The sequence below is a fragment of the Protopterus annectens genome, chromosome 7.part0 (genome assembly GCF_019279795.1).
Source record: "Protopterus annectens isolate FY-2018-M chromosome 7.part0, PAN1.0, whole genome shotgun sequence".
NCBI classification, from domain to species: Eukaryota; Metazoa; Chordata; order Ceratodontiformes; family Protopteridae; genus Protopterus; species Protopterus annectens.
This window is the reverse complement of record NC_056739.1, coordinates 557,220,279-557,247,915: the sequence shown is the minus strand read 5'-3', so window position 1 is coordinate 557,247,915 and position 27,637 is coordinate 557,220,279. Positions and strand designations below refer to the sequence as shown.

The 27,637-nt window shown below is 35.9% G+C and overlaps 1 protein-coding gene across 4 annotated transcripts in view; it reads left to right on the top strand.

Annotated features, from left to right (window-relative positions):
- LOC122806592 (basement membrane-specific heparan sulfate proteoglycan core protein-like) overlaps positions 1–27,637 on the top strand; it is a 1,657,353-nt gene that overhangs the window by 1,006,431 nt on the left and 623,285 nt on the right. For all 4 annotated transcript variants that reach the window (XM_044077142.1, XM_044077143.1, XM_044077144.1 and 1 more), the window contains one exon: positions 1,570–1,905. In XM_044077142.1, coding sequence (XP_043933077.1) covers positions 1,570–1,905 — 336 coding nt within the window. The remainder of the gene's footprint in view (positions 1–1,569; positions 1,906–27,637) is intronic.

Genomic DNA, 27,637 nt, shown 5'->3' with positions numbered 1-27,637 from the left:
AGCAAGGTTTTATGGGGCACAATTGGCTGATTGTCATCACCTTTTACTGCATATCAGCTTTTAAATCCTAATACTGCATTTGCAGGTGAAACTGAGCACTGTGGCATTCTGTGTGTGTTCTAAACTGCAGCAACTGCTTGTAATCGATGCAACAAGCAGTTTGCTACAGCTTAAAAGACAAAAAAGTTTTTTTTCTTTAAAGAGTTAAACTTGAGCATTGTAACACTCCATGCATGGTATAAATTAACACCTGTCTGTTAAATGTAGCAAGAAGTTTGCTACAGTTTAAAAAAAGCAAAGTTATTTTTTTTTGCCCTTCATCTGATGCTAGAGCTCTGGCACATGTTTTTTTTTTAATTTCATACCAGCCATACACAGCTATGAACAGTACTTATGAACCCTGACTGCCTTCAGGAATGTTGAAATAGAAATATTAGAAGATGTGTTTGTGGGAATCATTTCAGAATATTTGTTAATATGGATTACACAGAGAAACAGACTCAAACTCAGATTGGCACAATGCACCTCATTAACAGTGTACTGCCTTATCTCGGCATACATTCTTACAATCCATTTCATTCCAAGCTTAACTGTGTGGTTTTACCATAAGTGTCTTGCACCCATTAACAGAACACTGATTTTGTCCAATGTTTTTCTGATTATACCTTTTCTTCTGCTGCACTGTGTGCCACTGCAAAGCCCAACTCGCACAGGAGTTTTAGCCTTAACATATTTTCAGGCAGTGACGCTTTCAGTAACAAAACTCCTTATCAGACATTGTTAAAAAGGTGTTACCCATCATTCTGTTTAATCATAAGTATTGTTTGTTTCCGTTGCAGGAATTAACCAAACAATGCTATTTTTTTTAGATTTTCTACCACAAGCTAACTTTTATCACATGATAGATGCAGACATAGTTTGGCTGCAGTAGAATTTCTTTCCTTGTTTGGCCATCACTGCTATCATTCTGATGATAATCATGCATACCATGCATATTAAAATCTGTTGAATATTTATTTTAGAGCAAAATAAAAGAAAAATTATTTCAAAAAATGTTTTATTTCCTCTCTAATTTGTAGCCATTTTTGTGGAGGAAGTATTTTTACAGACTGCACAAATATATACAGTAATAATAAAACAAATATAATAGCTGAAATGCTTTAAAGTTTGTGTATTAATGGAAATAACCAAACAGGTTGGTAAGCTCTCTATCTGTGGTGTCAAACCACACAACTACCTTGGGTGGTCTGGTATTTCTCAATAATGTCTAATCCTGCCAGGTATTACTGCTCGCATACCTACTAACCAATCCATGTTTAACTGTATATTTTTACTCATAAATGCCTTGCATATTTTAAATGAATTATTTTTCACTATAACCTATTTATGTTGTATGATTTTTGTACTTATTTTACATTGTTATCACACTACAGCTGTATTTTCAAGTCAGTTTTACCCTAATGTATTTTCCAGCCAAGTTTTCAGTATCAATGCACATTAGCAGACATTCATGAAATATACCATTTATTATGCAGTTTAACAGTGAACTGTTATTTTGTGCTGTTGCAGATGGTACACCAAAAGTAGTCGCACGTGGCTTCCTAGTTACAGCCAATCAGGGGTCAGTGGTACTGCTGCCGTGCTACTTCAATATCGATTCAGAAACAATGGATTTGAATCATCTTGTGGTGCAGTGGGAATTCCAGGGAAGTCAAGTGGCCAAATTTCTGAATAACAATGTGTATGATAGTAGAAGAGCAAGGCTTTCTGCGACTGAGCTGGAGAAAGGGAATGCCTCCCTGGTGATTAACAACATTTCACTCAGAGATGAAGGGAATTATACTTGTGACATCAGTTACTTTTCAGATATCAAACTGAAAGTGATTGTCACGTTAAACATTAAAGGTAACATTTTGTTTTTTCTTCTTCATGTTTTGAAACTACACAATACTGGGTTTAGAAGTTTAAATGTAGTTCTTAAGTTTCTAAATGCTGACTGAATGCATATTCATATCTTTCTTAGATCTTAATAAAAAGCATCCTTAGTTTTTTGTTTTTTTCTAAACTGGTATAAAGTTCATCAGGATAAAATAGTATTCATTAAGAATAATGGTTTAGGTTTCATTTATTATTTTGTTTGTACACTTGATATACCTAACAAGCTCAAAGATGGCTTCTTATATTATGCTGCTATCCCTTCTTAGACTGTACATACTGTTTTAGTGCTATTTCAAATCCTGTTTCTTTTCTTAATATTTGTTATGGATTCTGTGACTGAAATTAATATAACTCAGGGATACCAGTAAAGAGTGTGAGTTGTGGATCTCATTGATTTAATATTATTTCCTCATTATTTACAATGCTTAATTTTTTTAATATAGATTTATTTTATGTTCGTCCACATTTGGTTTCTGTCTGCCTCAAGTCCCTTTTTAATCTCTATTTATAAGTTTTATTTTCATCAGTTGTTATATATCTATTTTACTTTGTAGCTTCTAACACTGCCAGTGTTATCTTCAGTCCAGACCTACCTAATTAATTGTTCCATTATATGACTGAATAATTTATTGATTGATCAACTTGCTAATTAACTAGCTAGTTCAGTAGCTAGACAAGATTTGCCAGAGGTTCCATTTTTTGAGGACTTACTCAGAAGGAAAATGAAACGTATCAATTTGTCTGAAGTCAAATCATGTGCAAATGGGAGCTGACTGTAGTCGGGATCGGTCACTCTTTTCATGTTGTCTTTTAACTAATTTAATCCTGTTTAGGCCACTGGGTAACAGATATGACCATCTTGACTAATATTCCATCTGTGTGCCAGTAGTGAAGGACCATAGATGTGCAAAATAATTATGTCTTTTGCTCGTGTCTCACCTTACCTTTTTGGAATTCATGTCCATTTGGGCAACCACAGTGGTGTGAGTTGATCTGTTACAAGAAAGTAGAACCTTAATCAGATAACTACATGGTGTTCTAAACACTGGTTATTAGGTCAGTTAAATTAGCTGGAGTGCAGGGTTTACTGGAAGGGTTTGTATTACACAGCTTGAGTATTAACATGTTCTTTTCTGAAAGTTATAAGTAACAAGCAAAGGAGTCGCTGACTTTTTATTCTCAATATCAGCTGTGCAGGTTTCAGGCCTTGGTACCAGAAGCAGAACAGTTCTGATCATTTTTTCTTTAGGAGGTAATGAAGTTGAAGAAGGTAGGCGAGTAGGTCTATTGATGAAAGGGTTGTGAACTCCTAGTACCAGCAAGGCTTATAATTGGGCTGGTGAGGCCCTTGAAGCCTTTGTGAGAGAGTTATAAGGATGGGAATGAGAGAATCTGTTGGCCTGATGCTGAGGCACTTGGTCCATAAATGGCAATTAAGTCTGTCAGTCAGAATGATTTCATTACACTTTGTTGCCTCAAGTTTTTCCTTTCTGGCCTTAGCAGTACTGCATTTTGTGATGGGCAGTAAACGAGTGGGTATGTTTTTGTATACATTGCGTAGACTAGAAACAAATACTGAGTGATGCTGTCATAGGATCACTGCAGAGTTAGTAATGACTACGTTTCCATTGCTACAATTTTGGTCCTATTTCATATTACATTATGGACCATTTTGAATTAGTGTGATTTTGTGAGAGTGAAGGATTAGAAAGCCCTCAGCCCTTAATTTTGGCAATGTCTTAATTGCAAATGACAGTCAAATTATCTGTATGAGGACTTCCAAAAATTATCAGTTTGGTAAGTAGTAGCACATTACATTGGGAAGAGAGAAGACAGAGTTAATTTGTTCAAAAGGAAGACAGAGTTAGTTTGTCCAGTTAAGTGGCCACACATGCATAATTAAGAAATTTGGTCCTCATATCAGACATTTATAATACTCTAAGTGAAGGATTTTGAATAGTAACAGATGCAGTTGGCTTTGAAAGAATACCAGAAAAGGTAGATGTCAACCAAAGCCATTTAGCAATCAGTTCCTTCAGCAATAAGTGGACTTCACTCCTAACTAAAGAAGAGTCTTCAGCTGAGGTGAATTAAGAGGGTGGGCAGATGGATGTTATTGCTTTCCTGTAGTATGTTAAATATTTATTTAAATAATATAAAGAAAGAAAGGTGGTCAAAGAGTTGCAAGGTAAAATGGAGGTAATTATTTGGCATTAAGTCTTTCTTTTTTTTTTTCAATGATTTTTATTTTCATTTTTTCATTTATATAAAACACAATAATTTCCATTTTTACAGCATGACCATCAGTGAGTGTTATACATTATAGTCAACATAGTAATATGTAGGTCATAAAACATATCTATTTACACTATATACAAATATGCTTTCTCATGGGTCTATGTCAAATATTCGAAATTCCAAAATTTTGAATACCATATGGTTGATATTTGGAAGTTTGAATATCTAATAAAAAAAAAGATAAGAAAAGAAAAACATACACTAACAGTGCGAGCAGGAGGGCAAGCCCCCCAGCACCCCCACATGGGGGTCTGCACCCCCGACACCCCCCTACTTAAATATGCCAACTCCGAGACCGCACTTCAGTGCAGAAAAGGGAAATTCTCCCATTCTGCACTGTACGGCACCATTAAAAGTCGACCTTCGAACACTTGAAATGTCGAACATATGGTCTCGACCATATAACGTTTGACATTTTAAGCATTCAAATAATTGACATAGACCCTTTCTCATTCAGTTTCATTGTTATGAAAACAGCACATGCAATAAGGATTTCAAGTCCATAGTTTAGCTGTGTGATCATGTGTATATTTCTAGGTTCCTTTGTACCTTGTTACTATGTAGTATGTATGATGTTTTATGCTAATATGATGTTAAAGGCTTGCTCCCAAATTTCGCAGGCTTTCATATTTTTGTTTCTTTTATCCAGTATTATTTTATGGGCTAAAAGATGTTTTACAGCTATTTTCTTTAATCCCTCCCAAGATATATTTGTAGGGTCTAACCATTTGAGAGCTATGTATAGCTTCATTAGTAAGAAAATTATTATATTTGCTTGTTTTCCTGATATGTTAGATGAGCGAATATGTAGAAGGGTAAATTCCCATGTTAGTGTTGATGTTTGATATCCCATTTTTTTTCAGTTGTATCTTGAAGGAATTCCAGAGTTTGTACACACATTTGCAACTCCAAAATATATGCATTAGGTCTGCTTCCTGGTCCTTACAGTATGGGCAGTATGGTGATTTGGATGCACTGAATTTGTGGAGTATTGCAGGTGTGAAATATGCATTATTATTTATCATGAGCTGCGTATATGACAGTTTTTTAAGGGGTATACTTTTCAGTGTTAGATTGATTGCATGACTTATTTGTTGGTCATCTATGGATGGTTTTAATTTTCTCCAATAGTTAGAGAAAAGTAGGTCCTTCTGAAATTTGATTTCGCCTCTCATTTTATATGAGTTAGATATTGTTTTCCTTGTTGTAAGAATGGTCTTCCAAAGCAGAGTACAGTTTTCCATGTCACTATTATGTATAGTAAAGTTTTGGAGGTAGCTGGAAAACAACTCTTTAATTTGTCTTAGAATTATTATATATGATTTGGGTAGATTTAGGTTACTTCTCATTTCTTGGGTTGTACAGTTAAAGTATGGGTAGACATGTTGGATTTTTTGTCTTTTAATCGAGAAAAAGAGTCAAGGTCAAGCATCTTGTTATTTATTTTTAGATTTGGATTTTTATGGAGGGGTTGTAGTGTTACCATAGCTTGCCCAAGGTTTAAGGAATGAAAGAGTTTTGTGTTATATTTATAGAATGTTTTAAGAGATCTATAATGTTATAGGTTTCTAAATCTTTTTGTTTAAAAAGGGAAGCACTTTGGGATTGATGCCTAGTTCTTTAATGTACCTATAGAATATTGTCACCCAAAGAGGTGACCAAGTTTTCATTGTAGAGTTATGTTCTGCTATTCTCAATATTCTGTTAGTGTTGATAATAGAGTAATACGTTTTAAAATCTGGCAGGTTCAGACCCCCTTTGCTCTTGAGAAGTGTTAGTTTCTGATATGAGATTCTGTTTTTTTTTGGGGGGGTTCCGATATGAATTTTGCTAGGAAGGTATGAATTTGTTTGAAAATTTTATAATGTATAGTAGTTATCTGTGATGTCATGAATATATATATGTTAGTCTAGGTACAATGTTCATTTTGATTATTGATACTTTGCCCAGAAATGGTAGCTTAAGGTTATTCCACCTTTTACAGTCTTGCATTATGCTTTGCCATTTAACGTTTTGTTATACTGGTGGAATTCCTTGTTGCTCTGGAAGAAAGTAATTCCCAGATATTTAGTTTCTTCTTTAATTTTTATTGTATCTATTAGTGGTGTTAATGAGATACATTTGGGCAGCCTTAAAGGGAAGATATTCGTTTTACTGAGGTTTAATTTGTAGTTAGACATGATTGAAAATTGTTCAATTGCAGTTATTATTTTGGTTATGTCTGAGTTTGGTGTAGTGAAGCATATGTTCAGATCATCTGTGAAGGCAGTGATATATATTTTGAAGCTGTGTGTTGAGGGGGGGGGTTATGGTATGTGTTTTGTTTAATATAAAGAAACAGGGGTTCTAGGTATAGGTTGAATAGAAAGGGCGATAATGAACATTCTTGTCTTGTTCCATTTTTTATCATAATTCTGTTTGACCATGTTTTATTTACATATAGAGAATTTGGATGATCTGAATGAAACTGATAGGTATGTCAAAATAAGGTAATGTTTGGAGTAAAAATTCTAGGATGACCATGTCAAATTGCTCGTGGGCATCTGCTACCATTGCATAGATATTAATATTCCTCTGATTTGCCAAAGGTATTAATGCATCCAACGGTAGAGTGTTGTCGCTGGTCTGTCTTTGTGGTGTGAACCCAGATTGCTCTGAAGAAATTATTTTCTCTATCAGGTTTTTTAATCTATTTGCAAGTACTGAGGTCAGAATCTTTGTATCTATATTTAGAAGAGAGATGGGTCTATAACTATTTGGGTTTTTGGAGTCTGCATATAGTATGAAAATAGTTTTGGAGGCATTGAAGTGAATATCATTTATGATGTTATCTATTATATAGTTCAGCACATAATATAGTAGTTTAGCAATTGGGGGGGGGTGAAAGTTTTATAAAATTCTGAAGTAAGTCCATCCGGTCCTGGAGCCTTGTGTGACTTTAAATGTTTAATTGTTGTTCTTATCTCATTGATGGAAATACGTTACGTTAGTTTTTTTTGTTGATCTAAATCTAGTTTAGGGAATTTTAGTTTTTGAAGAAAACGCTCTCTATCTTCCTTAGAGATTTGTAATGTTTGTTCTCCATAGATTTGTGAGTATATTTGTGTGAATACTTTTATAATTTCTTCATTTCTTGTGTAGTTTTTGTCCTTATAATTTATTTCTGATATATTTGAGGTGGTTTTGTGTTAAGAGATGATTATGGCCAAAGCTCTGGATGGTATTTGGGCTTCCTCTGCATAATTAGCTGACATTCTTACCTTATAAAATGATAGATTTCTGGTTTCTAACATATAAAGATCTCTTTGTAGTTTTAGGAGATCAACTTCAGTTTGGCTGTTAGGGTTATTTAGTAGTTCTATTTCCAGTTGTCCTATTTTCCCTTTCAATGTATACTCCTCTTTTAGTTGTATTTTTTTATAATATGCTGCTTTTTTGATGAATGTTCCTCTGATTTGTGATTTGGCTGCAGCCCATTCTATGTCTATTGGGACTTGGGATCTGGAGATATTTGCAAGAGTTGTCTTTAATATTTCTTCAACTTCTTTTATTACGTTTGTTTTGATGAGCAGGTTAGGATTCAATGAACAGCTATTATCTCTATTAGCTAAGTACAGTTTTTTGTCCCAGTTGATAAACAATTTGACTTTGGAATGATCCAAGAAAAATCTAGTGTGTATAACTGTTGTTAGATCCATGTTAATGAGTATGTATGTGATTAAAAAGAAGTCTATTCTTGACCACATTTTGTGGCACTGCTAGTAGAATGTGAATTTCCCAGACTTATTCTCATTATTCCCATATTTAAAAGGGTCATAGAGTTTAAAGTCTTGTTTAAGTTCATTTAGAGCTATTGTGACTTGTTTATTATGTGTTTTAATCGGGTTAGATTTGTCTTTTTCTGGGTTTTGATATGTGTTCCAGTCACCCCCAATTATTAGGTAGTGATCTTTAAGTTGGTTTAGAATTGGGTAAAGTGACATAAAAAAGTGATGTTGGTTGCTACAGGGTGCATATAGATTAAGCACCATTATAGGTTTTGGTAATCCTGGGTTGGTAAATGTTACATAACACCATCTTCCCTCTTTGTCTGCCTTAGTCTCAAGTATCTTGTCTTGGAATTGATTTTTAATTATTAAGGCAACCCCAGCACTGTTACTTTTATCCCCTGTTGCTATCATTTGTCTTATGGATTTTTTCCCCAATTTCTGTCCATTGTTCTGTAGTTAAGTGTGTTTCTTGTATTAATATAAGATTGGCTTTGGTTTTCAGGGTAAGATGCAAAAATAGTTTTCTTTTATCTTTATTTTGGAGTCCTTTAACATTCCACATCTCTATTTCTCACATGTATTTCATTAAGTATGTGTGTTCTACATGACTTGTATGCTAGTTTGGTTTTATGGTCTTTGTACGTGATGTTGATATATGTTTTTGGAAAGCATCTAACTATTCCTGTCTCTACCCTGTGCCTACCCACTGTACCCCTGGACCAGGAATAAAAGGGGGAATAAAGTGATAAATTAATGTATACTTTGTTTCCCTCTGATCTTTGGTTGTGTTTTCTCTTTGTGTGTAGGTTGAAAGCATGTTAGCCCCCTTATGTTACTATATACACTATGGACAAAGCTTAACAAACTAGTACCCTAAAAATCACTGCTGTGAAATATCCCTTGTCTCTTCCTTAAAACTATTATACAATTATAGTGTTATGGTTACAGCACAGAACTTATAGCTTTTTAGCATGCAGCTTATTCCTTCTAATAATGCATTTTTAAACAACATGTTAGCATTCAAATCCTCAGTTAGCTATAACAAGATATACAACAATGTAGCATGAATTTTAAGGCAGATTTGTCTTGTTTACATTTTCCTTTTCCTTATTTGTCTCTTACCTTCCCCTCTCCTTAAAACAGTTTTTCTCCCCTACTTCGGTGCCTATACAGACTTCAGTGCCAATCTGTAGCAGATTCCAGGAAAAAAAAACGTTATTGGCACCTATAATCAGTAGTAGGAAAATGAAGGGAAGAGAGAGAAAAAATGTTTTTAATCTTAGCCAGGTCTATATTCTGCCAAAGGCTACATATTTAGATTATGTTTATATTTCCTGCAGTCAAATAGTTTATAGTTGTGTGTTCTTGTATTTTCCTTTTCTAAAATGTATTTACACTTTATCTTTATTCAAGTCAAACATCATTATTTCTGTCATACATCCTTAAGATAGGCTGGTTCTGACAGTCTCTCATGTAGTAATAAAGTTTGGATTGTTTATGATAAGTCTTAGTAAGAGATTCACAGTCTTATTGGTTGTTTTGGTAAAATCATACCTTATTCTTTAGATTCTTGCTTTGCAGGTTTCTGGTTATCTTTCAGTCTGGTTTACCTTATCAGCTTGTTTAGGTTGATTTATGGGTGTCTATGGCAAGATAAACTTGCTTCATCTTCATTCCAGGTCATTTTTAGTTTGTAGTGGAGTCCTTGAGGTTGAAGGGGGAATGATTATGCATACCAGAGCCCCAGGAGGTGGTTCCTTCCTATAAATCAAGCATTGGAAACTGCAGTTGAATTTTGGTTCCTACCCATTTTTCTTTTCCCTTTCCTGTGCTCCTCATGGCTACATTCATTGATTTAAGGGCCTAGGCAGTAAGGGGAAGCTCTCAGGGTTGAATCCCATCCAAAATGGTCATGAATTGGTCCGTTTTTCACTTGAGGGACGCCTGCAATTTTTTCTTGTTTTATTTCATTTCTGGAGGTGGAATCTGCTTGAAAACAGATAGGAATGTCTCTTTTGCCTCTTTGGGGTTAGCGACCATGTATTTAACCTCTTTAACATTGAAAATTAGTTGATTTGGATATTTCATCTGGAATTTGATTTTTCTTTTGTTGTCTTCTTTGCCTTATCTGGATGGGAAGGTCCTGAGCAAAGGAAATTACTCCGGGTGAGTGTACCTTTCTTCTTGACTTCAAATAGGATTTTATTTACATCTTGTTAGTTTAATATTTTAATATAAACAGGTCTTGGTCTTGGTCTCAGTGAGGATTGTGTTTTTCTCAGAGCACTGTGGGCTCTCTCTATTATCATTTACTGAGTTTCTTCAGGGTCATCCAGCAGGGATTTTATTATGAGTTTGATAGTTGGTATCAGATTATTATGTGACACAGTTTCAGGGATTCCTCTAATGATAATGTTGTTTCTTTGTGACTTTGCCTCAAGGTCTGTTATTTTTGTTTGTAGACTTTGCAGATCTTTGTCATGGAAATCACTTCTATGAGCAATATAGTCTATTTTATTTAATTTTCTAGTATTTTTGCCTCAGATTTTTCCATTCTAGTTAGCATTTGATTAAATGAATCATCAAATGCTTGAAATTGTAAAGATAGTTCCTGTATTGCTTGCTGAATAGGTAATAAAGCAGTTTTAATGTCTTCCAGGTTAGTTGGCTGGCCTGCCATGGTTTTGCCTGTAGATTTAGTATTACCTGATTATTTGTCCTTAGTCTTTTTGGAGTTGTATCTTTATCTGGTGAGGCTAGTATCGAGAATTTGGTTTTAGTTGTTACAGTGTCCATATTATTTTCTTCCTTTGACATCCTGCTTCTTGGTACTTTTACAGACTTTATATATGAGTGCAGGGCCTCAGTACCACATGGCTTCAGTTGTTTCTAAGATCTTCGATAATCCTGTTGTTTTTAAAAGGAATCTGCTGCTATTTTTTCTTCCTTTGATTGCTGTTTGTTATCTGGAATAGATGTTCAATCTTATTTCTGCATTTTTTATTCTGTGATGCCTTCTGGGTTTATTTTAATCCATGATATTTTAGAGAGCTAGATGTTGTCAGTGCTTACAGAACAGCAGCCATCTTGAACTCCGCATCTAAGTCTTTCTAATTGGTTCATTCCTTCTGTTTTTAGGCAGATAAGTGAGCACTACTAGAAGGGAAGTAGTTAAGCTTCCATTTCATGGTATCCAGGTCTATCTGAAGGGCATCAGTGGGATTAGACAGATTTGATAAGACAGGTGTTTTGATGGTTACCTATCAAAACATCGAATGGTCATAACATCTAAACCCAAAACATCATGACCATAACATCTAAACTTCAAAACATTTAAAACTCATAACATTGAATCTCAAAACATTGAAAACTACAAAGAAACTATAAATCACATCCCATGCACTGTTTATTATGTTTCTGCAAGGGGACAAGCCCCCCTTCATCCCCCACCCCCCCATAAATTAAATATACCAACTCTGAGGCTGCACTACAGTGGAGTTAGGAAATTAAGTTTCTCCCACACTGTAGTGCAACCTTGGAGTTGGTATATTTAATTTATGGGGGGTGTGGGGGGAAGAGCCCCCCACTTGGGGGATGCAGGGGGCTCCTCATCCCACGTAGTAAATAGTACGTGGGATATTTATAGTTGCTTTGTAGTTTTCAATGTTTTGAAATTCAATGTTATGATTTTTAGATGTTTTAAAGTTTAGATGTTATGGTCTTGATGTTTTGAGTTTAGATGTTATGAGGAGTAGATGTTTTGATAGGTAACCATTTTGATTATACATGGGGGGTAATGATATGGGCTCGATGGATAAAGGAAGCTTATTGAAAGGATGTGGAGACATGTTAAAAGAATTTGTGTTTACAAGAAACAGTTCCTTTGTAGGATCATCCATGAATATTAAAGTTCTGGCAAGGAGGTATGCAATCAGTATTAGAGGGGACTGAGATAAGAAGGAATTATGGTAATGCTCATATGTGTAAGGCAGCCCATTCAGTAGGGTTCACAAAAATATATGGATCTGGGTCATAATATCAAAAACTATTTTTGTGCTGACTTGTCAAGGGGGATTTTAAAATACTAGCCTCAAAGAGTGAACTGAAATGGTTCACGACACATGTTTATGCAACTGTGAATTGCAGCACATAAAATGATGACTAAGAAAATAACTATCTCAACAGTTTATTTTAATAAGATGACTATTTTATTGTTGCATATAGCTGAAATCACTTATTTTCTACATAGAAATATTTGGACATCAGCAGTGATTCACTGTGCATTTTATTTTTCCTTTTTCTCTACTGTTGTAGTAAGGGGTGTGGAAGGAAAGCCCCCATTTAACAAAAAAAAAAAAAAAAAAAAACATTTTATGGCATGTTAAGCTAATAAAGTTTTTTTCTGTTAAATTTGATTCCTATGAATCCACATGCATGTACTACAATAATTAAAAACTCTTGCAATTAACTCATGCAATCATGGTCCTTAGGCAAGGAGAAAGACATTACCAGTGCCAGACATAAGATCCATAGAAATGTGAGAGAAGTAAGATAAAAAAAGCAAGGAATGCACAGTCAAAATTATTAACATGACAGTGTGAAGTAACTGTTGATGAAGATAAATGATTTAATGAAAGGAACTTAAGCCAGAAAAGTAAAAAAATGGAATACAGCTATTGTAGTAGGCAGTACTTATATAGGTTTTATGGTCACCGAAAGGGTAGACATCCAAGAAGCAAAACCATTTTGTCAGAATATGAAGGAGCAGGAATAGAGGTATGACAAGCTGTAGCAGAAAGAATACAACTTTGGTATATAGAGACACCCAAACACACCAAAATATATTTCAATTTTGTTGACCAAGTTAAGACCTCATTTTCTGTGGGGACTGAGAAACATACAGTACACATGAGAAAGAGCTGAGATGTACATCAACAGGAAGTTAAGAGTTGTAAACTTGGGTGGCATGGCCAAGATGGTGAACTGGTAGCAGCATATTTCAAGAGCTCTCTGACCTAAAATACATTTCTGACAGGAATTTTCTTTTAAAAATGATTTTTGCCTGATTTAACCATTACCAGTTTACTACTAAAACATTTGGAGTTCTACTGAAGAGTCACTCCAAGACTACAACTCAAGACTCCTCACTAAAAAAGGAATTACATTCTTTGCTGACAAATATACAGGACATATCTTTGAAGATAGATAAAATTGATAATAAGTTGGACACTTTCAAAGATAAATGATCCTGACAACTTGAAAAATTACAGGAGATTATTAAGCAGTAGAAGATTCAAATAACAGTAATGGAACAATCCCTTAATGACATGGAAAACAGACTAGCAGAAGAAGATCACTCGGAATTTTTATTAAAGCAAAACAACTTCTTAATGGAAAAATTGGATGACCTGGAAATAGGCGCAGGAGAAGCAATCTTCATATTTACGGACTACCAGAGAAAGCAGAAGGTGAACATATTATTAACTTTCTTACCACCTTGATGCCAACTATACTTCAACTGCCTGAATCACTATCCTATGGTATTTAATGAGCTCATATGTCTTTAACAATAAATGAAACATCAACTTCAACAAAACCTAGACCAAGATCCATTATTATGAAGATGTTTTCCTCTCAAGATAAAGAACTGATATAAAAACAGCGTGGACAAATCCCCAATAAAATACCAAGGTTCAATTATCAGATTTGACAATGACTACTTTTCAACTGCAGTTGCAAAAAGAAGAGAATTTTATCCCATTATAAAAGCACTGAAGAAAAAACTATTTAAACCCATCTACTATACCCAGCAAGACTGAAGATCTTCCTTCCTGATGGCATCAAAATATTTGACTCCCTAGAAACTGCAACAAAATACCTGCTTAACAACACACTATGACAAGTAGAAGTTATGGACTGGGCTAATAGTGCACCTAAGAGAAATGCAGAAAAAAATGAATGGAAAGTAGTCGAACAGAAAAAAAAACTGAAGGACAAATAAATATAGTAAATTTCACATGTTCATATTGTCATCAAACTTCTACTTAATACTCTTCACTGAATACAGGTACATACTTTTTATTTTATATGTTCAGACTTATGCATTATATTTTTCATAAATACTAGTTAATAGACCATTTTAATACAATATTTCCTTTACTCATTATAAGAGAAAAAAGTGAAATTTGAAAGTTATAAGTAAACTAAAGCAAACTACAGCAATATGATATACTTAAAGTCATCCTTATAATTTAGCATTCCTATATTGCTATCAACAGCATTAATAAGACCAGTACGGATTACAATATAAAGCATGTCATTTAGAAATGTAAAACAAAGTTATTAACAAATAACAGCTTTCATATATTTAAGTAACATCAGGTAATATAAATCCATACAAGTTTTAAACTGAAACGAGACTCTAAAACAAACATCTAGGAATGTTTTTTCTTTCTTTTTGTTGGTTTAGATATGTTTTTAAATAGTACCAGTGTTTATAAATAAAAAACAAAAAAGGAAAATAATGGGGGGAATATATATGGGATATTAACTGTTGTGGTGAATTAGAAGTGTATTTTATAAAATCGGGAACTGTTCTGGATAATGTATTGATGTGTACATGAATATTTTTCTACATGGGGGTATTGTACATCTTCGTTTTTGATTATTTCACTCTCCATTATAGTTTTTACCTCAGTCCTGGTGTTCTAGTGTAAAAAAGCATAAAAAAATGTTCCCACCCCTCCCTGCTTTGAGAAGCACCCATTTTCTTTACAATTTCTTGTATTATTGTCATTAATGTTTCTGCTGAGTTCACAAGACAAGGAGAAGCTTTTAGAGGTTTCCCATGATCAGAATGACCCACGAAAAGCTTCTTTAACCTCTTCGTCTCACACCACACTGTCGCTCTGATGGTGACATCATCAACAAGCTTACAAGCACGCATAGGACCTGTTTTTTAGCTTTCCTTCACAAATGAACAGGAATAATGATTCCATTTACCTTTTTAATACAAAATAAACAACTGCAATGTAAGTAAAACATAGTTAAATAATATATCATAAAACATCCAACAGATCAAACAATGTTGCAGGAAGTCACGACTTCAGTGCTATTTAAAAGCTGGAATATCTTTTATTCATAAGGTAAGCACTTTCATGGTGTCACCACCACTTCTTCAAACCTTAACAGAGAACAGTACTTCACAAAACATATATATGCTCTCTCCAATTAATTCAAATGGACCAATAGCAAACTTCAATGCATTTAACATTCTTAAAGACATACAAACAATAAAATTCCATGCTCCCAATATTCTGTAAGTAAAATCACTTGAGTATTACTTCATTCATTACTACTCAAGTTGTGAAAACAAGAAAGTTTCCTGTCATCCTAACTGATAATATAAAAACTAAAACATGTATAAAAATACATCTAACAAAAAAATACATGGAGCATATACCTGACAAAAAAAATAATATGTAGTATTATGTCAAAAAAACATTCATTTCCCATACAGCCTACTAAAAAAATAAAACTATTTGAAAAGTTTCCTATTCTTCAGAATAGGTCTTATAGAAACTCATTGAGTCCCTTTCCTCTGTCTGCTTTTAGCCTGATTATCCACCTAATTTCTGAAGTCTCAGTATAGTTGGATATATCTCCCCCTCTTTCATTTTTCTTTATTTCTTCTATTGCTAAAAATCTAAATGTGTGCTGCTGTCCCTCCTGACTAACATGTTTCGTGAGCGCATTGGTAAGGGTCCCTTTCCTAATATTATTTATATGTTCCCTTATCCTATACCTGAATTTTCTATTTGTTTTTCCCACATAATATGCATTGCATATTGCCAAATAGACTATATTCATTGAATTGCAGTCAGCTGACACTTGAAAGGACAGTGTTCGTCCTGTATCAGGATGGTTAAAACTGTTGGTAGTGTCTATATAATAACACTGGTTACATGCATTACAGGTGCTAGTACCTCTTCTACTATCATTCTTCATTGTTGTTCCCCTTGGATAACACAGCATCACTTTATTGTTTTTCTGCTCTTAAAAAGAAAATTCGGTTTATCCCCTACTATATTCCTAAGTTCGTGATCTGATACTAAAATAGGCCCGTGTTTCCTTATTACATCAGTTACTATATGTGTATTTCTAGTATAGTATGTTGGCACCCTTACTCCTGTGTTCACCTTACTTTTCAATGAAACTATTCTATCTGAAGTTGTTTTAGATGAAAAATAGGGTTTACCTATATTTTTTCTCCAATCACCAGCCCCTTCTAGTATTCCTTCTGTATGTGAGTCATTATAGCCCCTCCTTGACAACCTTTCCTTAAATTCAGTAAGTTCACATTTAAAATCATCATCCTTGGCAGTTAACCTCGAAGTCCGTAAGGTCTGCCCCTTGACTACATTTCTAAAGATATGTTGGGGGTGCATGCTTCCCCTGTATAAAATTGCATTTCTATGACAATCTTTTCTATGTACCCTAGTTAAAAATTCACCCTCTGTGTTACACATTATCTTTACATCTAAAAAATCCAACTCATCATAAGAACTTTTGATGGAAAATTTCAAAAACTGAGTGCTTTGATTAATATATGTATGGAAAGTAGTTAACATATTTCTATCACCTTGCCATAACATAAAAAGATCGTCTACAAAGCACCTATAAAATCTGAGTTGCGGCCAGTTGTCATTATTCAAAATATATTTATTCTCCCAATTGGCCATCACTATGTTAGCATAACTGTTCGCTGATGGGGTGCCCATCGCCACTCCATCTTTCTGTAGGTATAACTGATGTTCAAATAACATGACATTATTGCTCAAAATCAATTCCATAAGATGGCTAATCAAATCAATTTTTGCATGCTTCTCATCACTTTCATTAATTAAATATTCCCTTAAATATTCAACTCCCTCTTTACTGGGAATTGAAGTAAAAAGTGAGTGGACATCCAAAGTTACTAGTAACATTCTATGACTACCTTCCTCTAGCTCTAAAAATCCAAAAAGATCTTCTAAAAAATGTTGGGAGTCTCTCAATATGTATTTGTTTTTATTGACAATCTGCCTCAACTGTTTTTTCACAAATATCGATATAGGTTGTGTACTCCATCCATCCCCAGAGACAATTGGTCTCATGGGTGGCTCTGTTGGATTTTTGTGAACCTTTGGTAAACCATGTATACTAGGTATTCTCAGGTGTTCCACTTTAAAATAATTATATAAATCTAGTGTAATTTCATTATTCAAAAGGTTCACATAGAGCATTTCATCCATTCTCCTCAGCATAACATTCATTGTATTCATGCTTATTTCAGAATATACATTAGCATCACCCAACATTTCATACATCCTACAATAGTAGTAGTTCTTATCCATTACTACTACTAAACCCCCCTTATCAGCTTGTTTAATGATTATTTCATCATCCATCCGTAGTGTCTTCAAGGCCTCATACTCACTGTAACTCAAATTAAAATTCTTACCTCCATTATGTTGTTTGTAAAACGCTTCAAACAAATCATTCTCACAAAGTTGTAAAAAAAATCCACCACCGGATTACTGGGAGGTATAAACGTAGTAGGCTTCCTAAAAACCATTTCCTTACCACCATGTTGATCCTTAAACAACAGTTTCAACAATACATTCCTGCCAAATATTTTCAAGTCAATAATTGTGTCTGTTATATCCACGTTCTGTGTGGGAATAATCAATAGTCCTTTGTTAAGGACACTGAATTCGTGCTCAGTAAGTTTCCTTTGCGATATATTCTACACTAAGGGGAACTTGTCTCCCATCTCCTTTTCGCTTGCTGATATCCTGGCGATATGTGTTCCTTCCTGTTGGTTCGACCTCTGCTGTATGAATGATCCCGTTCCTGCATTCGATTTAGCGACCGTTTCCTGATTGGAAATGCTTGAAAATCCAATTCTGGATTTGACGTTGTTACCACCTTCTGTATAGGTGCTCCCTCCGATGTGGACAGCACAGCCTTTTCAAATGCCTTATTCAAGTATCGCGTGATGTTCGTAGATACCATTTTGGTGACCTCAGATACCAAAGGTACGGAAGCTTTTTTACGTACTTCAGAGTGCTCATTTAAAGGCACAGTTTCTTTTAAAGTGTTATTGTCACTTGATTCTATATTGGACCGAACAGTTCGTTTATCTTTATTCATACCCCGATTTTCCATGTATGTCTTGGGCCAAACAAATATTTGATTTTCCTTAAAATCTCGTTTATCTCTCTCCAACTTGTTCCATTTCTGGCGCAATAATTTGTTTTCAAAAATGGATACCGATTCTATAATCACATCTAATTTTTTCTCTACCAGCTTTTGTGGAAACTTTGAAAATAAATATTCTTGTTCCTCATTGAGTGTTATTTGTAATGCTCTCTCCTCTTTCTCAGAGAACTCAATAAGGAGATGTATGTAATTGAAACTGGTCTCCAAATTAACTTGCTGCCATCTGGACAATAATTCAGGGCAACGTTCCCCTTGATTGGGCATCTTTAAAATTCTTAAGCCTCTTGGAATAGCACAGTTCCTTAAACAGGCTTCCATATGATGTCTCTGTGCCTGCAACCTCTTAATCTTAAACAGAATATCTTCCACTTTATGTATATTCTTAATAAAAATAGCATAGTCTATCTCATCTCTCTCATTTTCAGAATCCTTATTCAAGAATATAGATGTGAGAAGGGGATTCTCGCGATCTTTAGCAAAGTTTAATAGTTTTTCTGCTTTCGACCCTGAGGTTGTCTGCAGAATTTCCTTTGTGTGTCCAATCCCAATATCCTTATTTAAGAGACTGCTGATGTTCCCTTCTGCCATTGCTCCTTGCTACAACCAAAAACACGATAAATATAACACCAAACAAGATGCAGTGAGGATAAATGGGCTGTTGGTAAAACAGTTCAAAAATATATCATAAAACATTTTTCTGTTATGGTTTGAAGAAGTGGTGGTGACACCATGAAAGCACTTACCTTATGAATAAAAGATATTCCAGCTTTTAAATAGCAATGAAGTCGTGACTTCCTACAACATTGTTTGGTCTCTTGGATGTTTTATGATATATTTTTGAACTGTTTTACCAACAGCCCATTTATCCTCGCTGCATCTTGTTTGGTGTTATAGTTAAATAATATGTTTTATACATTGCTAGTGACATAGGGGGAGGGATAAGGGAGAAATAAGGAGAACTACAATTTAAAGTAACACTACACTTTTACAGTGCAGATTCAGTAGCATGCTGATAATATAACATGCTACAAACAGAAAAATTCAAATCAGCAAGTCTTGGAATACACAGTCGAGAGTCCAACTAAAATTGCACTTTATTCACAAAAAATAATGACAAATTAGAGCAACAATAATTCAAGTGCTTTTGTCTCTGCTTATTCAGAGACTTTTTCAAGAATTAAAAATACTGTCAGGAAGTTGCTTTTAAAGGTGAAGAACCGCCCCCTTGTTGGCAAAATACCAATAAGCATTAATCAGATTCCCTTATGAATCTATAAATATTTAAAATATTAAAATATTAAATATACATAATTCCTCACAGAATAAATAATTGCAATCTATAGAATTTACAGAATTAATCAAATAAACATATATTTTCACCATAAGACCCTATAACCATTATGGTGAATATAGGTTCATAGGTTCATAGGTTCATACTAGGCTATCTGCCCTAGGGCATTTATAAGCCTAGCCAGAGTGTGTTTGGCTTTCACCACCCATTTTAAATTAATTTTGCTATGCCCTTTTTTGAGGTTAGTATACTGTGCCTCTGTCTAACAGTGACACAGAAGTGATACCCGGGGTAAACCTACGATCTCCCATCCACTCTTCAAGATTCCTCTTGAAGAGAGTCAATGAGGGACTCTGCCTAACCTGGACTGGGATTTTATTCCTGAGTGAAGGAGCCTCTGGGTTATGAATCTGTCCCTCCAGCATGTCCTATTTATTTCAGTGCTGAGGTTCAAGTCTCTCAAGCGCGTAGCTTGATGGGATTTGGATTTTCTGAGGTGCAGCATGTCCATTAATTCCGGGTTGGACATGGCTTTATATGTCAGGCACAGATCACCTCTGAGCAGGCGGTATGCCACTGAGTAGAGCTGGAGTTTCTTTAACTAGGCAGCATATGGCATCTGTTTGAGCCCTTTGATCCTCTTGGTGAGGTACTTTTGGAGTCTTTCCAGTTGCTGCAGGTGTCTGGTAAGGTACATCCCAAAAGGGGCATTGTACTCAATTATGGGCCTGATGAGGGATGAGTAAAGAGGCGCGATGACCTCCCCTGATCTAGATGTGAATCCCTTCATGATTAGGTGGGCTATATAAAATGTTTTTCTAACCAATTTGGCCACGTGGTTGTCAAATGATAGATTGGTATCAACTTGGGTCCCCAGGTCCCTAATTACTTCTTCTGCACTTAATGGATTACCACCTATGTGATATTTTGTGGGCACTTTGTTTTTGCCAATGGGGATGACTATACACTTTTTGGCATTTAGCTTGAGGCCATGGCTCTGGCACCAGTTGTCTGTTTCTATGAGGCCCTTTTGGAGGATGCTTGTGTTGGCTGGAGAGTCGATTATGGTGCCCAGTTTGCAGTCATCTGCGAACTTGGTCAGCCACAGTCCTTCCGTGTTGGCCTGTACCTCCGAGAAATATATACCGAACAAGAGAGGTCCCAGGACTGAGCCTTGTGGGATGCCACTTGTAACTGGTTTGGAGTCTGACATGGCTCCAGCAATTCTAACCATGTGGGTTCTGTCCTTGAGCCAGTTTGCAACCCATCTAGTGACATAGGGGTTTATATTTAAGCTGGTGAGCTTATCTATAATGCCCGAGTGCGGTATTGTATCGAAGGCTTTTGCGAGGTCCAGGTAGGCTGTGTGGACCACCTTCCCCTCGTCAATGGCCTTGGTGACTGTTTCAAAGAAATCAACCAGGTTTAAAAGGCAGGATCTGCCCTTAACAAAGCTGAACTGGGTAGGATCCAGTGTCTGTAGGTCCCCAATATCTTTATTTATGAGGTCCATGATGATCCTTTCCATAGCTTTGCAGACCAAGCTAGTCAGGCTTATGGGGCGATAGTTTCTAGGATCCATTGAGGCACCACCTTTGTGGAGAGGGACCACTGTTGCTGTACGCCACTCTTTGGGTACATATCCTGTAGTAAGGCTGAGATTGAACAGTAGTTTTATGTTTGGGTTTAACTCTTCTTGGAGTTCATGTAGGATGCAGCCCGGGACACCGTCTGGTCCCATTGATGCTGTGTTTTTTGCTTTGGAGAGGGCGGCTCTTACCTGAGCATCTGAGATGTCAGTGGGGCAACAATCTGCTGAGATAGATATTTGCCCTTTTGGTGGGGAGGGGGGGAGAAGTTTGCACTGAACCTGTCAGCTAGGATGTTGGCAATGTCTGTGGGTTTGGTGCATTTTTTGTCATTTGGACTAATTCTGAGCATATCTGGGAATTCCCACCCAGATTCCTAACATAACTAAAGAAAGCCTTGTGATTATACTTAGTGTCCTGTGCAATTTTTCTTTCGAAGCTGGCCTTAGACGATCTTATGAGTGCCCGTAGTTTTTTGCTAATACTGATCAGAGATGCCTTCCCTTTTTGGGATTTTGCTCTATCATGTAGTAGCTTCCTCCTTCTATTGTATAGTTTGTTTATGGCTGGGGCCCACCAGACAGGACGTCTGCCTTTGGAGGATTGGGTCTTGGTTTTATTTGGGATTGCATGATCCATGCATTCCTGAAGGTGTTCATTGAATGCCTTTATAAAGGATTATGCAGTCTGGGCCGTATTTTCCACAGGCCCGTGGGATTTGAAGGATTCCACCTCGGTTTTGAGGAGTGTGAAATTTGCTTTAGAGAAGTTTTTTACTGTGGTTTTCTGGGCAGGGGGTGGGGTCAGGATGTGAATATCCAGTGAGACTAGTTTATGGTCTGATCTTACCAGTGAGGGATACACTTCTGGTCTGGGGCATAGAATCCCCATGTTGGTGATGATCAGGTCCAGCATGTTTTCCCCTCTTGTGGGAGTGGTAACAAGTTGTTCCATAGCATTTGAGTTTATAAATTCTAGGAACCTTTGGGCTAGGGTGTTGGAGCTAGAGTAATGCTCTCAGTCTATGTTTGGGTAGTTGAAGTCACCCAATTTAATGGTGTTTGGAGAGACCTTCTTATTTTCCAGTGTTCTCAGGAAGGCCGAGTGGGGTTCCTGGGTTTGGGAGGGTGGTCTGTAGCAAGCTATAAACTGGAAGGCAGTTTTACCCACTGTTAGTTGCACATGGATAGTCTCTGATGTTTTGTGCCATGCCACCAACCTGGAGGTGTGGGTATCTTTGACGAATATTGATACTCCCCCTCCATTTGTGGTTCGGTCCAAGTTTTGGGGCCGAAAAGCATGGTATGAGGTATAACCTGGTAGTGCTGGGGTGCTCTCGGGAGCCTTGAACCAGGTTTCTGTTACTGCACAGATATCAATGTTCTCCATGCTAAGGAGAGTTTCGAGTGCGTGCATCTTGAGGTTTAGACTTCTGGCGTTGAGTAGCATTACTCTTAGTTTCTTATCCCTTGTGATACCTATGGAGGTGGGTTTGTCTTTTGAGCCTTGCCTAAAAAAGGCACTATGGGAGTAGCAAGAGCCTTTGCCAATATCTGAAAGCCCAGGGGTGACAGGTGCAAGAAAGCATCGTGGCTTGTCGAGCATGTCATCCCAGGCTGACAGGCATTGGATCCCCTTTGAATGGCACCAATACTTAAGCCAATTGTTGAAATTGATCATCTTGTCTTCATATTGTGGCATCATTCTTGGTGAGGGTAAGATGCTACTCAAGGTCAGGGTCATACCGGCCTGGGCTACATGCTCAGAGAGCTCCTCTATGTCTCTTTTCATGTAGTCCAGGGAGGTACGTCTCAGGTCATTCACACCAGCATGGACAATGACTTAGTCATATTTGTACTTGCCTTGGAGTGACCTGAGTGCTTGTGTTATGTGGCGGATTCTAGCGCCCGACAGGCAGCTCACCATGACCCTCTCCTTATTCAGCCTGGTGAGCGGGACGTCAGTGTGCCTGATGATAGAGTCACCTATTACAAGTGTATCAGGTGTGTTATTTAGCCTTAAGGGCTGTGACTGTTCGGCACACTGGCTTTGTGAGCTATGTGTTGCACGTGTTTTGTTTTGGGGTAGCGGTTGTTTGGGTGTCTGCTTTGGAGGTCTCTGCTGCTTAGGCAGATTTTTATTTAGAGCCTCTGAGTATGTTTTTGTGTGTTTATGTGTTTGGTTTGCTGTTGTGGTAGGTCTATGTGAGACTGGAATTGTAATGAGTGTGGTTTCCTTCTCCTCCTGACTGGTTACACCAGTACTGAGTTGAGAGAGCTTAGCCTCCAGTTTGGCTATATGGTTGCATCTCTCACATGTGTTGGAATTTGTTGGGAGGAGGAGAGGGTTGTCTGTGTACATGAGGCAGTTGTAACATTGCCTCAAGATTCCCAGATTCACCAGCTGGACTGGAGAGGAGATTGACAACTTACCTTTGGACATGCTAGAATAGTATTGGGAATTCCTTTGTAATTGAAAAAAAGGGCCAGAGGGGAACAAGGTACTCAAGGGGAGTTTGTGAGGGTGTAGTGCTTTTAATTTTTTAGTGCTGACTTATATAACTGCTTTAGTGAGCAAGTGCCAGGTAACTTAAATGCAATGTGTTACAGGTAACTTAAATGCAAAAATGACAAACAGTAACTTTCTATCAAGTGAAACAAGGAAATAAGTACAGTAAGCAATGCAGATATCACTAGGGATCCACAGAAGCGCTGAAAAGCACTTTTTAGGTGGAATTAGCTTTTCAGGGAAATAACAAGCAAACAAACAACAAGTATACAAACAAAGCTAGATTCAGCAGGCCTGGATCTAGTCTATGCTACAGCAAACAAGGTGTACCAATTTCAGTAAGAAACAGTTCACATATGCAGGCACTATAAGCCTTTAACCAGAAATTCCCAGCTCAGAAGGGCAGAGTCCAGCCTCTCCTCCCACAAGAGTGCAGACCACGAACCTTCTTAATGTACAATAACTGGCCTGAAGCCCAAGTGCTTAAACCAGAACTAATACACTTTTAGAATAACAGACACTGAGCCCTCAATCAGCAGTTCCCAACTTAGAAGGATGTAAGCTACCTGTCCTGCCACCACAGTGCAGGCCACAAACTTTCCTAATGTAAAACAACTGGTCTGAAGCCCAAGTGCTTAATCCAAAAGACTTAGAATGATAGCTACACTTTAATCAAGTTACTACCAAGCAGTAATAAATACAATTGAATACTTTAAAGAATGCCTGGATTAGTGCTCAAGTTATACAAAGCTAGATTCAGCAGGCCTGGATCTAGTCTATGTTACAGCAAACAAGGTGTACCAATTTCAGTAAGAAGCAGTTCAAATATGCAGGCACTATAAGCCTTTAACCAGAAATTCCCAGCTCAGAAGGGCAGAGTCCAGCCTCTCCTCCCACAAGAGTGCAGACCACGAACTCTCTTAATATAAAATAACTGGCCTGAAGCCCAAGTGCTTAAACCAGAATTAATACACTTTTAGAATAACATAAGTTTATTTGATTAATTCTGTAGATTGTAATTATTTATTCTGTGAGGAATTATATATATTTAATATTTTAAGATTTTAAATATTTATAAATTCATAAGGGATTCTAACTTGCTGATTTGAACTTTTCGTATTGGTTTCTTGGTTACTATTCGTTTTGTATGTTACAAATAGAGACACGCATAATATTCATTATATATGTAATAATTAATTGTAAAAGAATAACTGCCTTTAGACATCCCACTTATAAAGCTGAAACTGAATTTACTCTAAAGCAAATAACATAGTAAATGAATGGAAAGTCAGAACAGCCTATGCAGATATGAGAGCGTGAATTTACATAGCAAGACATTGATTCTCTATGGTTCCACTACTATTATAAAGAAGAGAAATAGAATGTTCTAACATTACTTTACTGGTTTATTCATAACTCAAGGTATCAATATACTACTATGCTTTGATATCTCTCATGTTTTCATATCTAAATATTATTCCAACTTTTAGACGTGTGATTTGATTAATTGAATGTCCTGTCATTACTGTCATACATTTATAGATGATTTAAAACATTTTCACAGGGGTGTTTTATAACATAAATATGCACTTTGTATGGAAAATAGAACTGATGTTGACATATAATGTTCTTGATATAATATAAAAACAGGTAAACAATGGAAATCTATATAAACATTTCCTCAATGTAGCAGTAACTGCTTACAGTTTTGGAATGTCAGATGCATGAAGCTTTCTTGATAGACATGGGTTTGAACCTCAAACGTGCCACTACTATAAATCTATATCTTATTAATTAATTACATTTGTATTAACTATCTGTACATAATTACCAGACCTATGTTGAATGGATTAATCCTACTGAACTGGTAGCCACTTTACATAGGAGATTTGAACTGATATTGATATTTTCAAAGGGGACTTATAGGTTTCAGTGAAAACTGATAAATGAAAGACATGCTTTGAATTTATGGAATCTTCTTCTTGTTGAGATTTAAAAAAATTTTAAAAGACAATCTAGAAATAAGGATGTGCTAACAAAACCAAACTTCCGTGTTTCTAATATAACATTCCTGCATTGAAAATGAACTGGAAATGTCTCAAAATGAACCACTTCACAACATCATGTTATCATATATATTAAGCTTAAAGTCGAACCACCATAAAATACTGCTGTGTATGCTTACATATAAGTCATGACATAGAAATAAATTATCATTCATTTAACTTTAAAAGCTGAAATATCTAATTTACTAAGTAATAATTGTTTATATATAGAAATGATTTACGTAGAGAGACTCACTATATACATAGAAGATATATGTAGAGGGATTGTTTGCGTGACTTTTTCACTTAGACAAGAGGTTTTAGACCTCATTGAGATGACAAATGGTTGTATTATTCAATGTTAAAAGTTTATAAATATGTTTGAATTTGTTTTTTGGGTGTCTAACAGAAATGAAAGCATCTTACCTGCAAGTGAAAGATTAACACAATTTTTCAATAATTTAAATGTTATTGTACATTTTAACTTTGTAATTTCAAGTGATTTGACATAAGTATAATATGAAATGTCTATCTATAAATGTTAATGGCTTAAATAATAATATCAAAAGGAGAAGTTTATTTAAGTATTTGAACTTACATAAGCCACAATTGGTATTTCTTCAAGAAACGCATCTAACAGATGATGATTTAAATAAATTAACCTGCAACAACTACACAATACTGGCAAAGAGTTGTGCTGCCTGAGTGCCGGTTGCTCTTTCTCTTCTGAATACTGGCAAGTTCGCATTTAAACTTAAGAAAAGACGAATAACTATCTAGCTAGAAATTCAACCCTCACTCCCAAAATAATTTCAACATATCAGGATTCCTCAGGAATGTTCTGTTTAATAACCCTAGAAATTAATAGAAAGATTTACACCTTAGTCAACTTATACTGGATTCCGGGTCTATATTACGAGAATGAAAATACTATTAAGTGAATACTAAAACCCCAACACCTATTGCGCGAACCGCTAATATCCCGAATGCACTAAACCGTGAAATTTTAAATGTCGAACTGTCATACTCAGCCAACCCCACCACCCGCTACATACTACCTACCCCAAAAAAAATAAATAAAGCACATACATACACTAACCAAACCCTACTTCTAACCCTAAAGTAAAGCACAAACACCCTGCTTCTAACCCTACACTAAATCCCACTTACACAACTATCTATGCACTATCATTAACCCGTCCCTAACCCTAAGGTCTGTAACTACTGCACACTTCCCCTACATAGATATATTCAAACAAAATAAATAATAAACATACATACATTTAACAAAATCCTACTTCCAACCCTACACTAAACCCCACATACACAACTATCTATGCACTATCCTTAACCCCTCCCTAACCCTAAGGTCCGTAACTACCACACACTTCCCCTACAAAAATATACAGAAACAAAATAATTAATCCACATACATACATTTAACAAAACCCTACTTCTAACCCTACACTAAATCTAACATACATAACCTATCTATGCAGTTACCTTAACCCGCACCATAATCCTAAAGTCCGTAACTATCCAACACTTACCTTATAAAGCTATTCCACAGATGGGCCAACCATGGTAACTTGACATTTCTGAAATCGTGGTTTTGGAAGTTTGCTGTAAGTCCGTTTCATGCAATACATGTCGATGTTTACATATTTGCGTAAACGGACTTTTGCTCAGCAAATACAGATCCCTGGATTCCAGGGGTAGGGATTAAAACTGTTAACATTCACTTTGAAGATATTATACATCATGCTAAGGGAAGTCTGATAATGGCAGGGGACTTTAATTGTATTATAAATGACAATGACTAACTCAGCATGTAAAAGAAAGAACTCTCCCACATCAAGAGCCCTATTGAAATTTATTGATACAGTAATAATTAAAGATATAAACCATTTTGCTAATTAGAACTCATTATTTTAC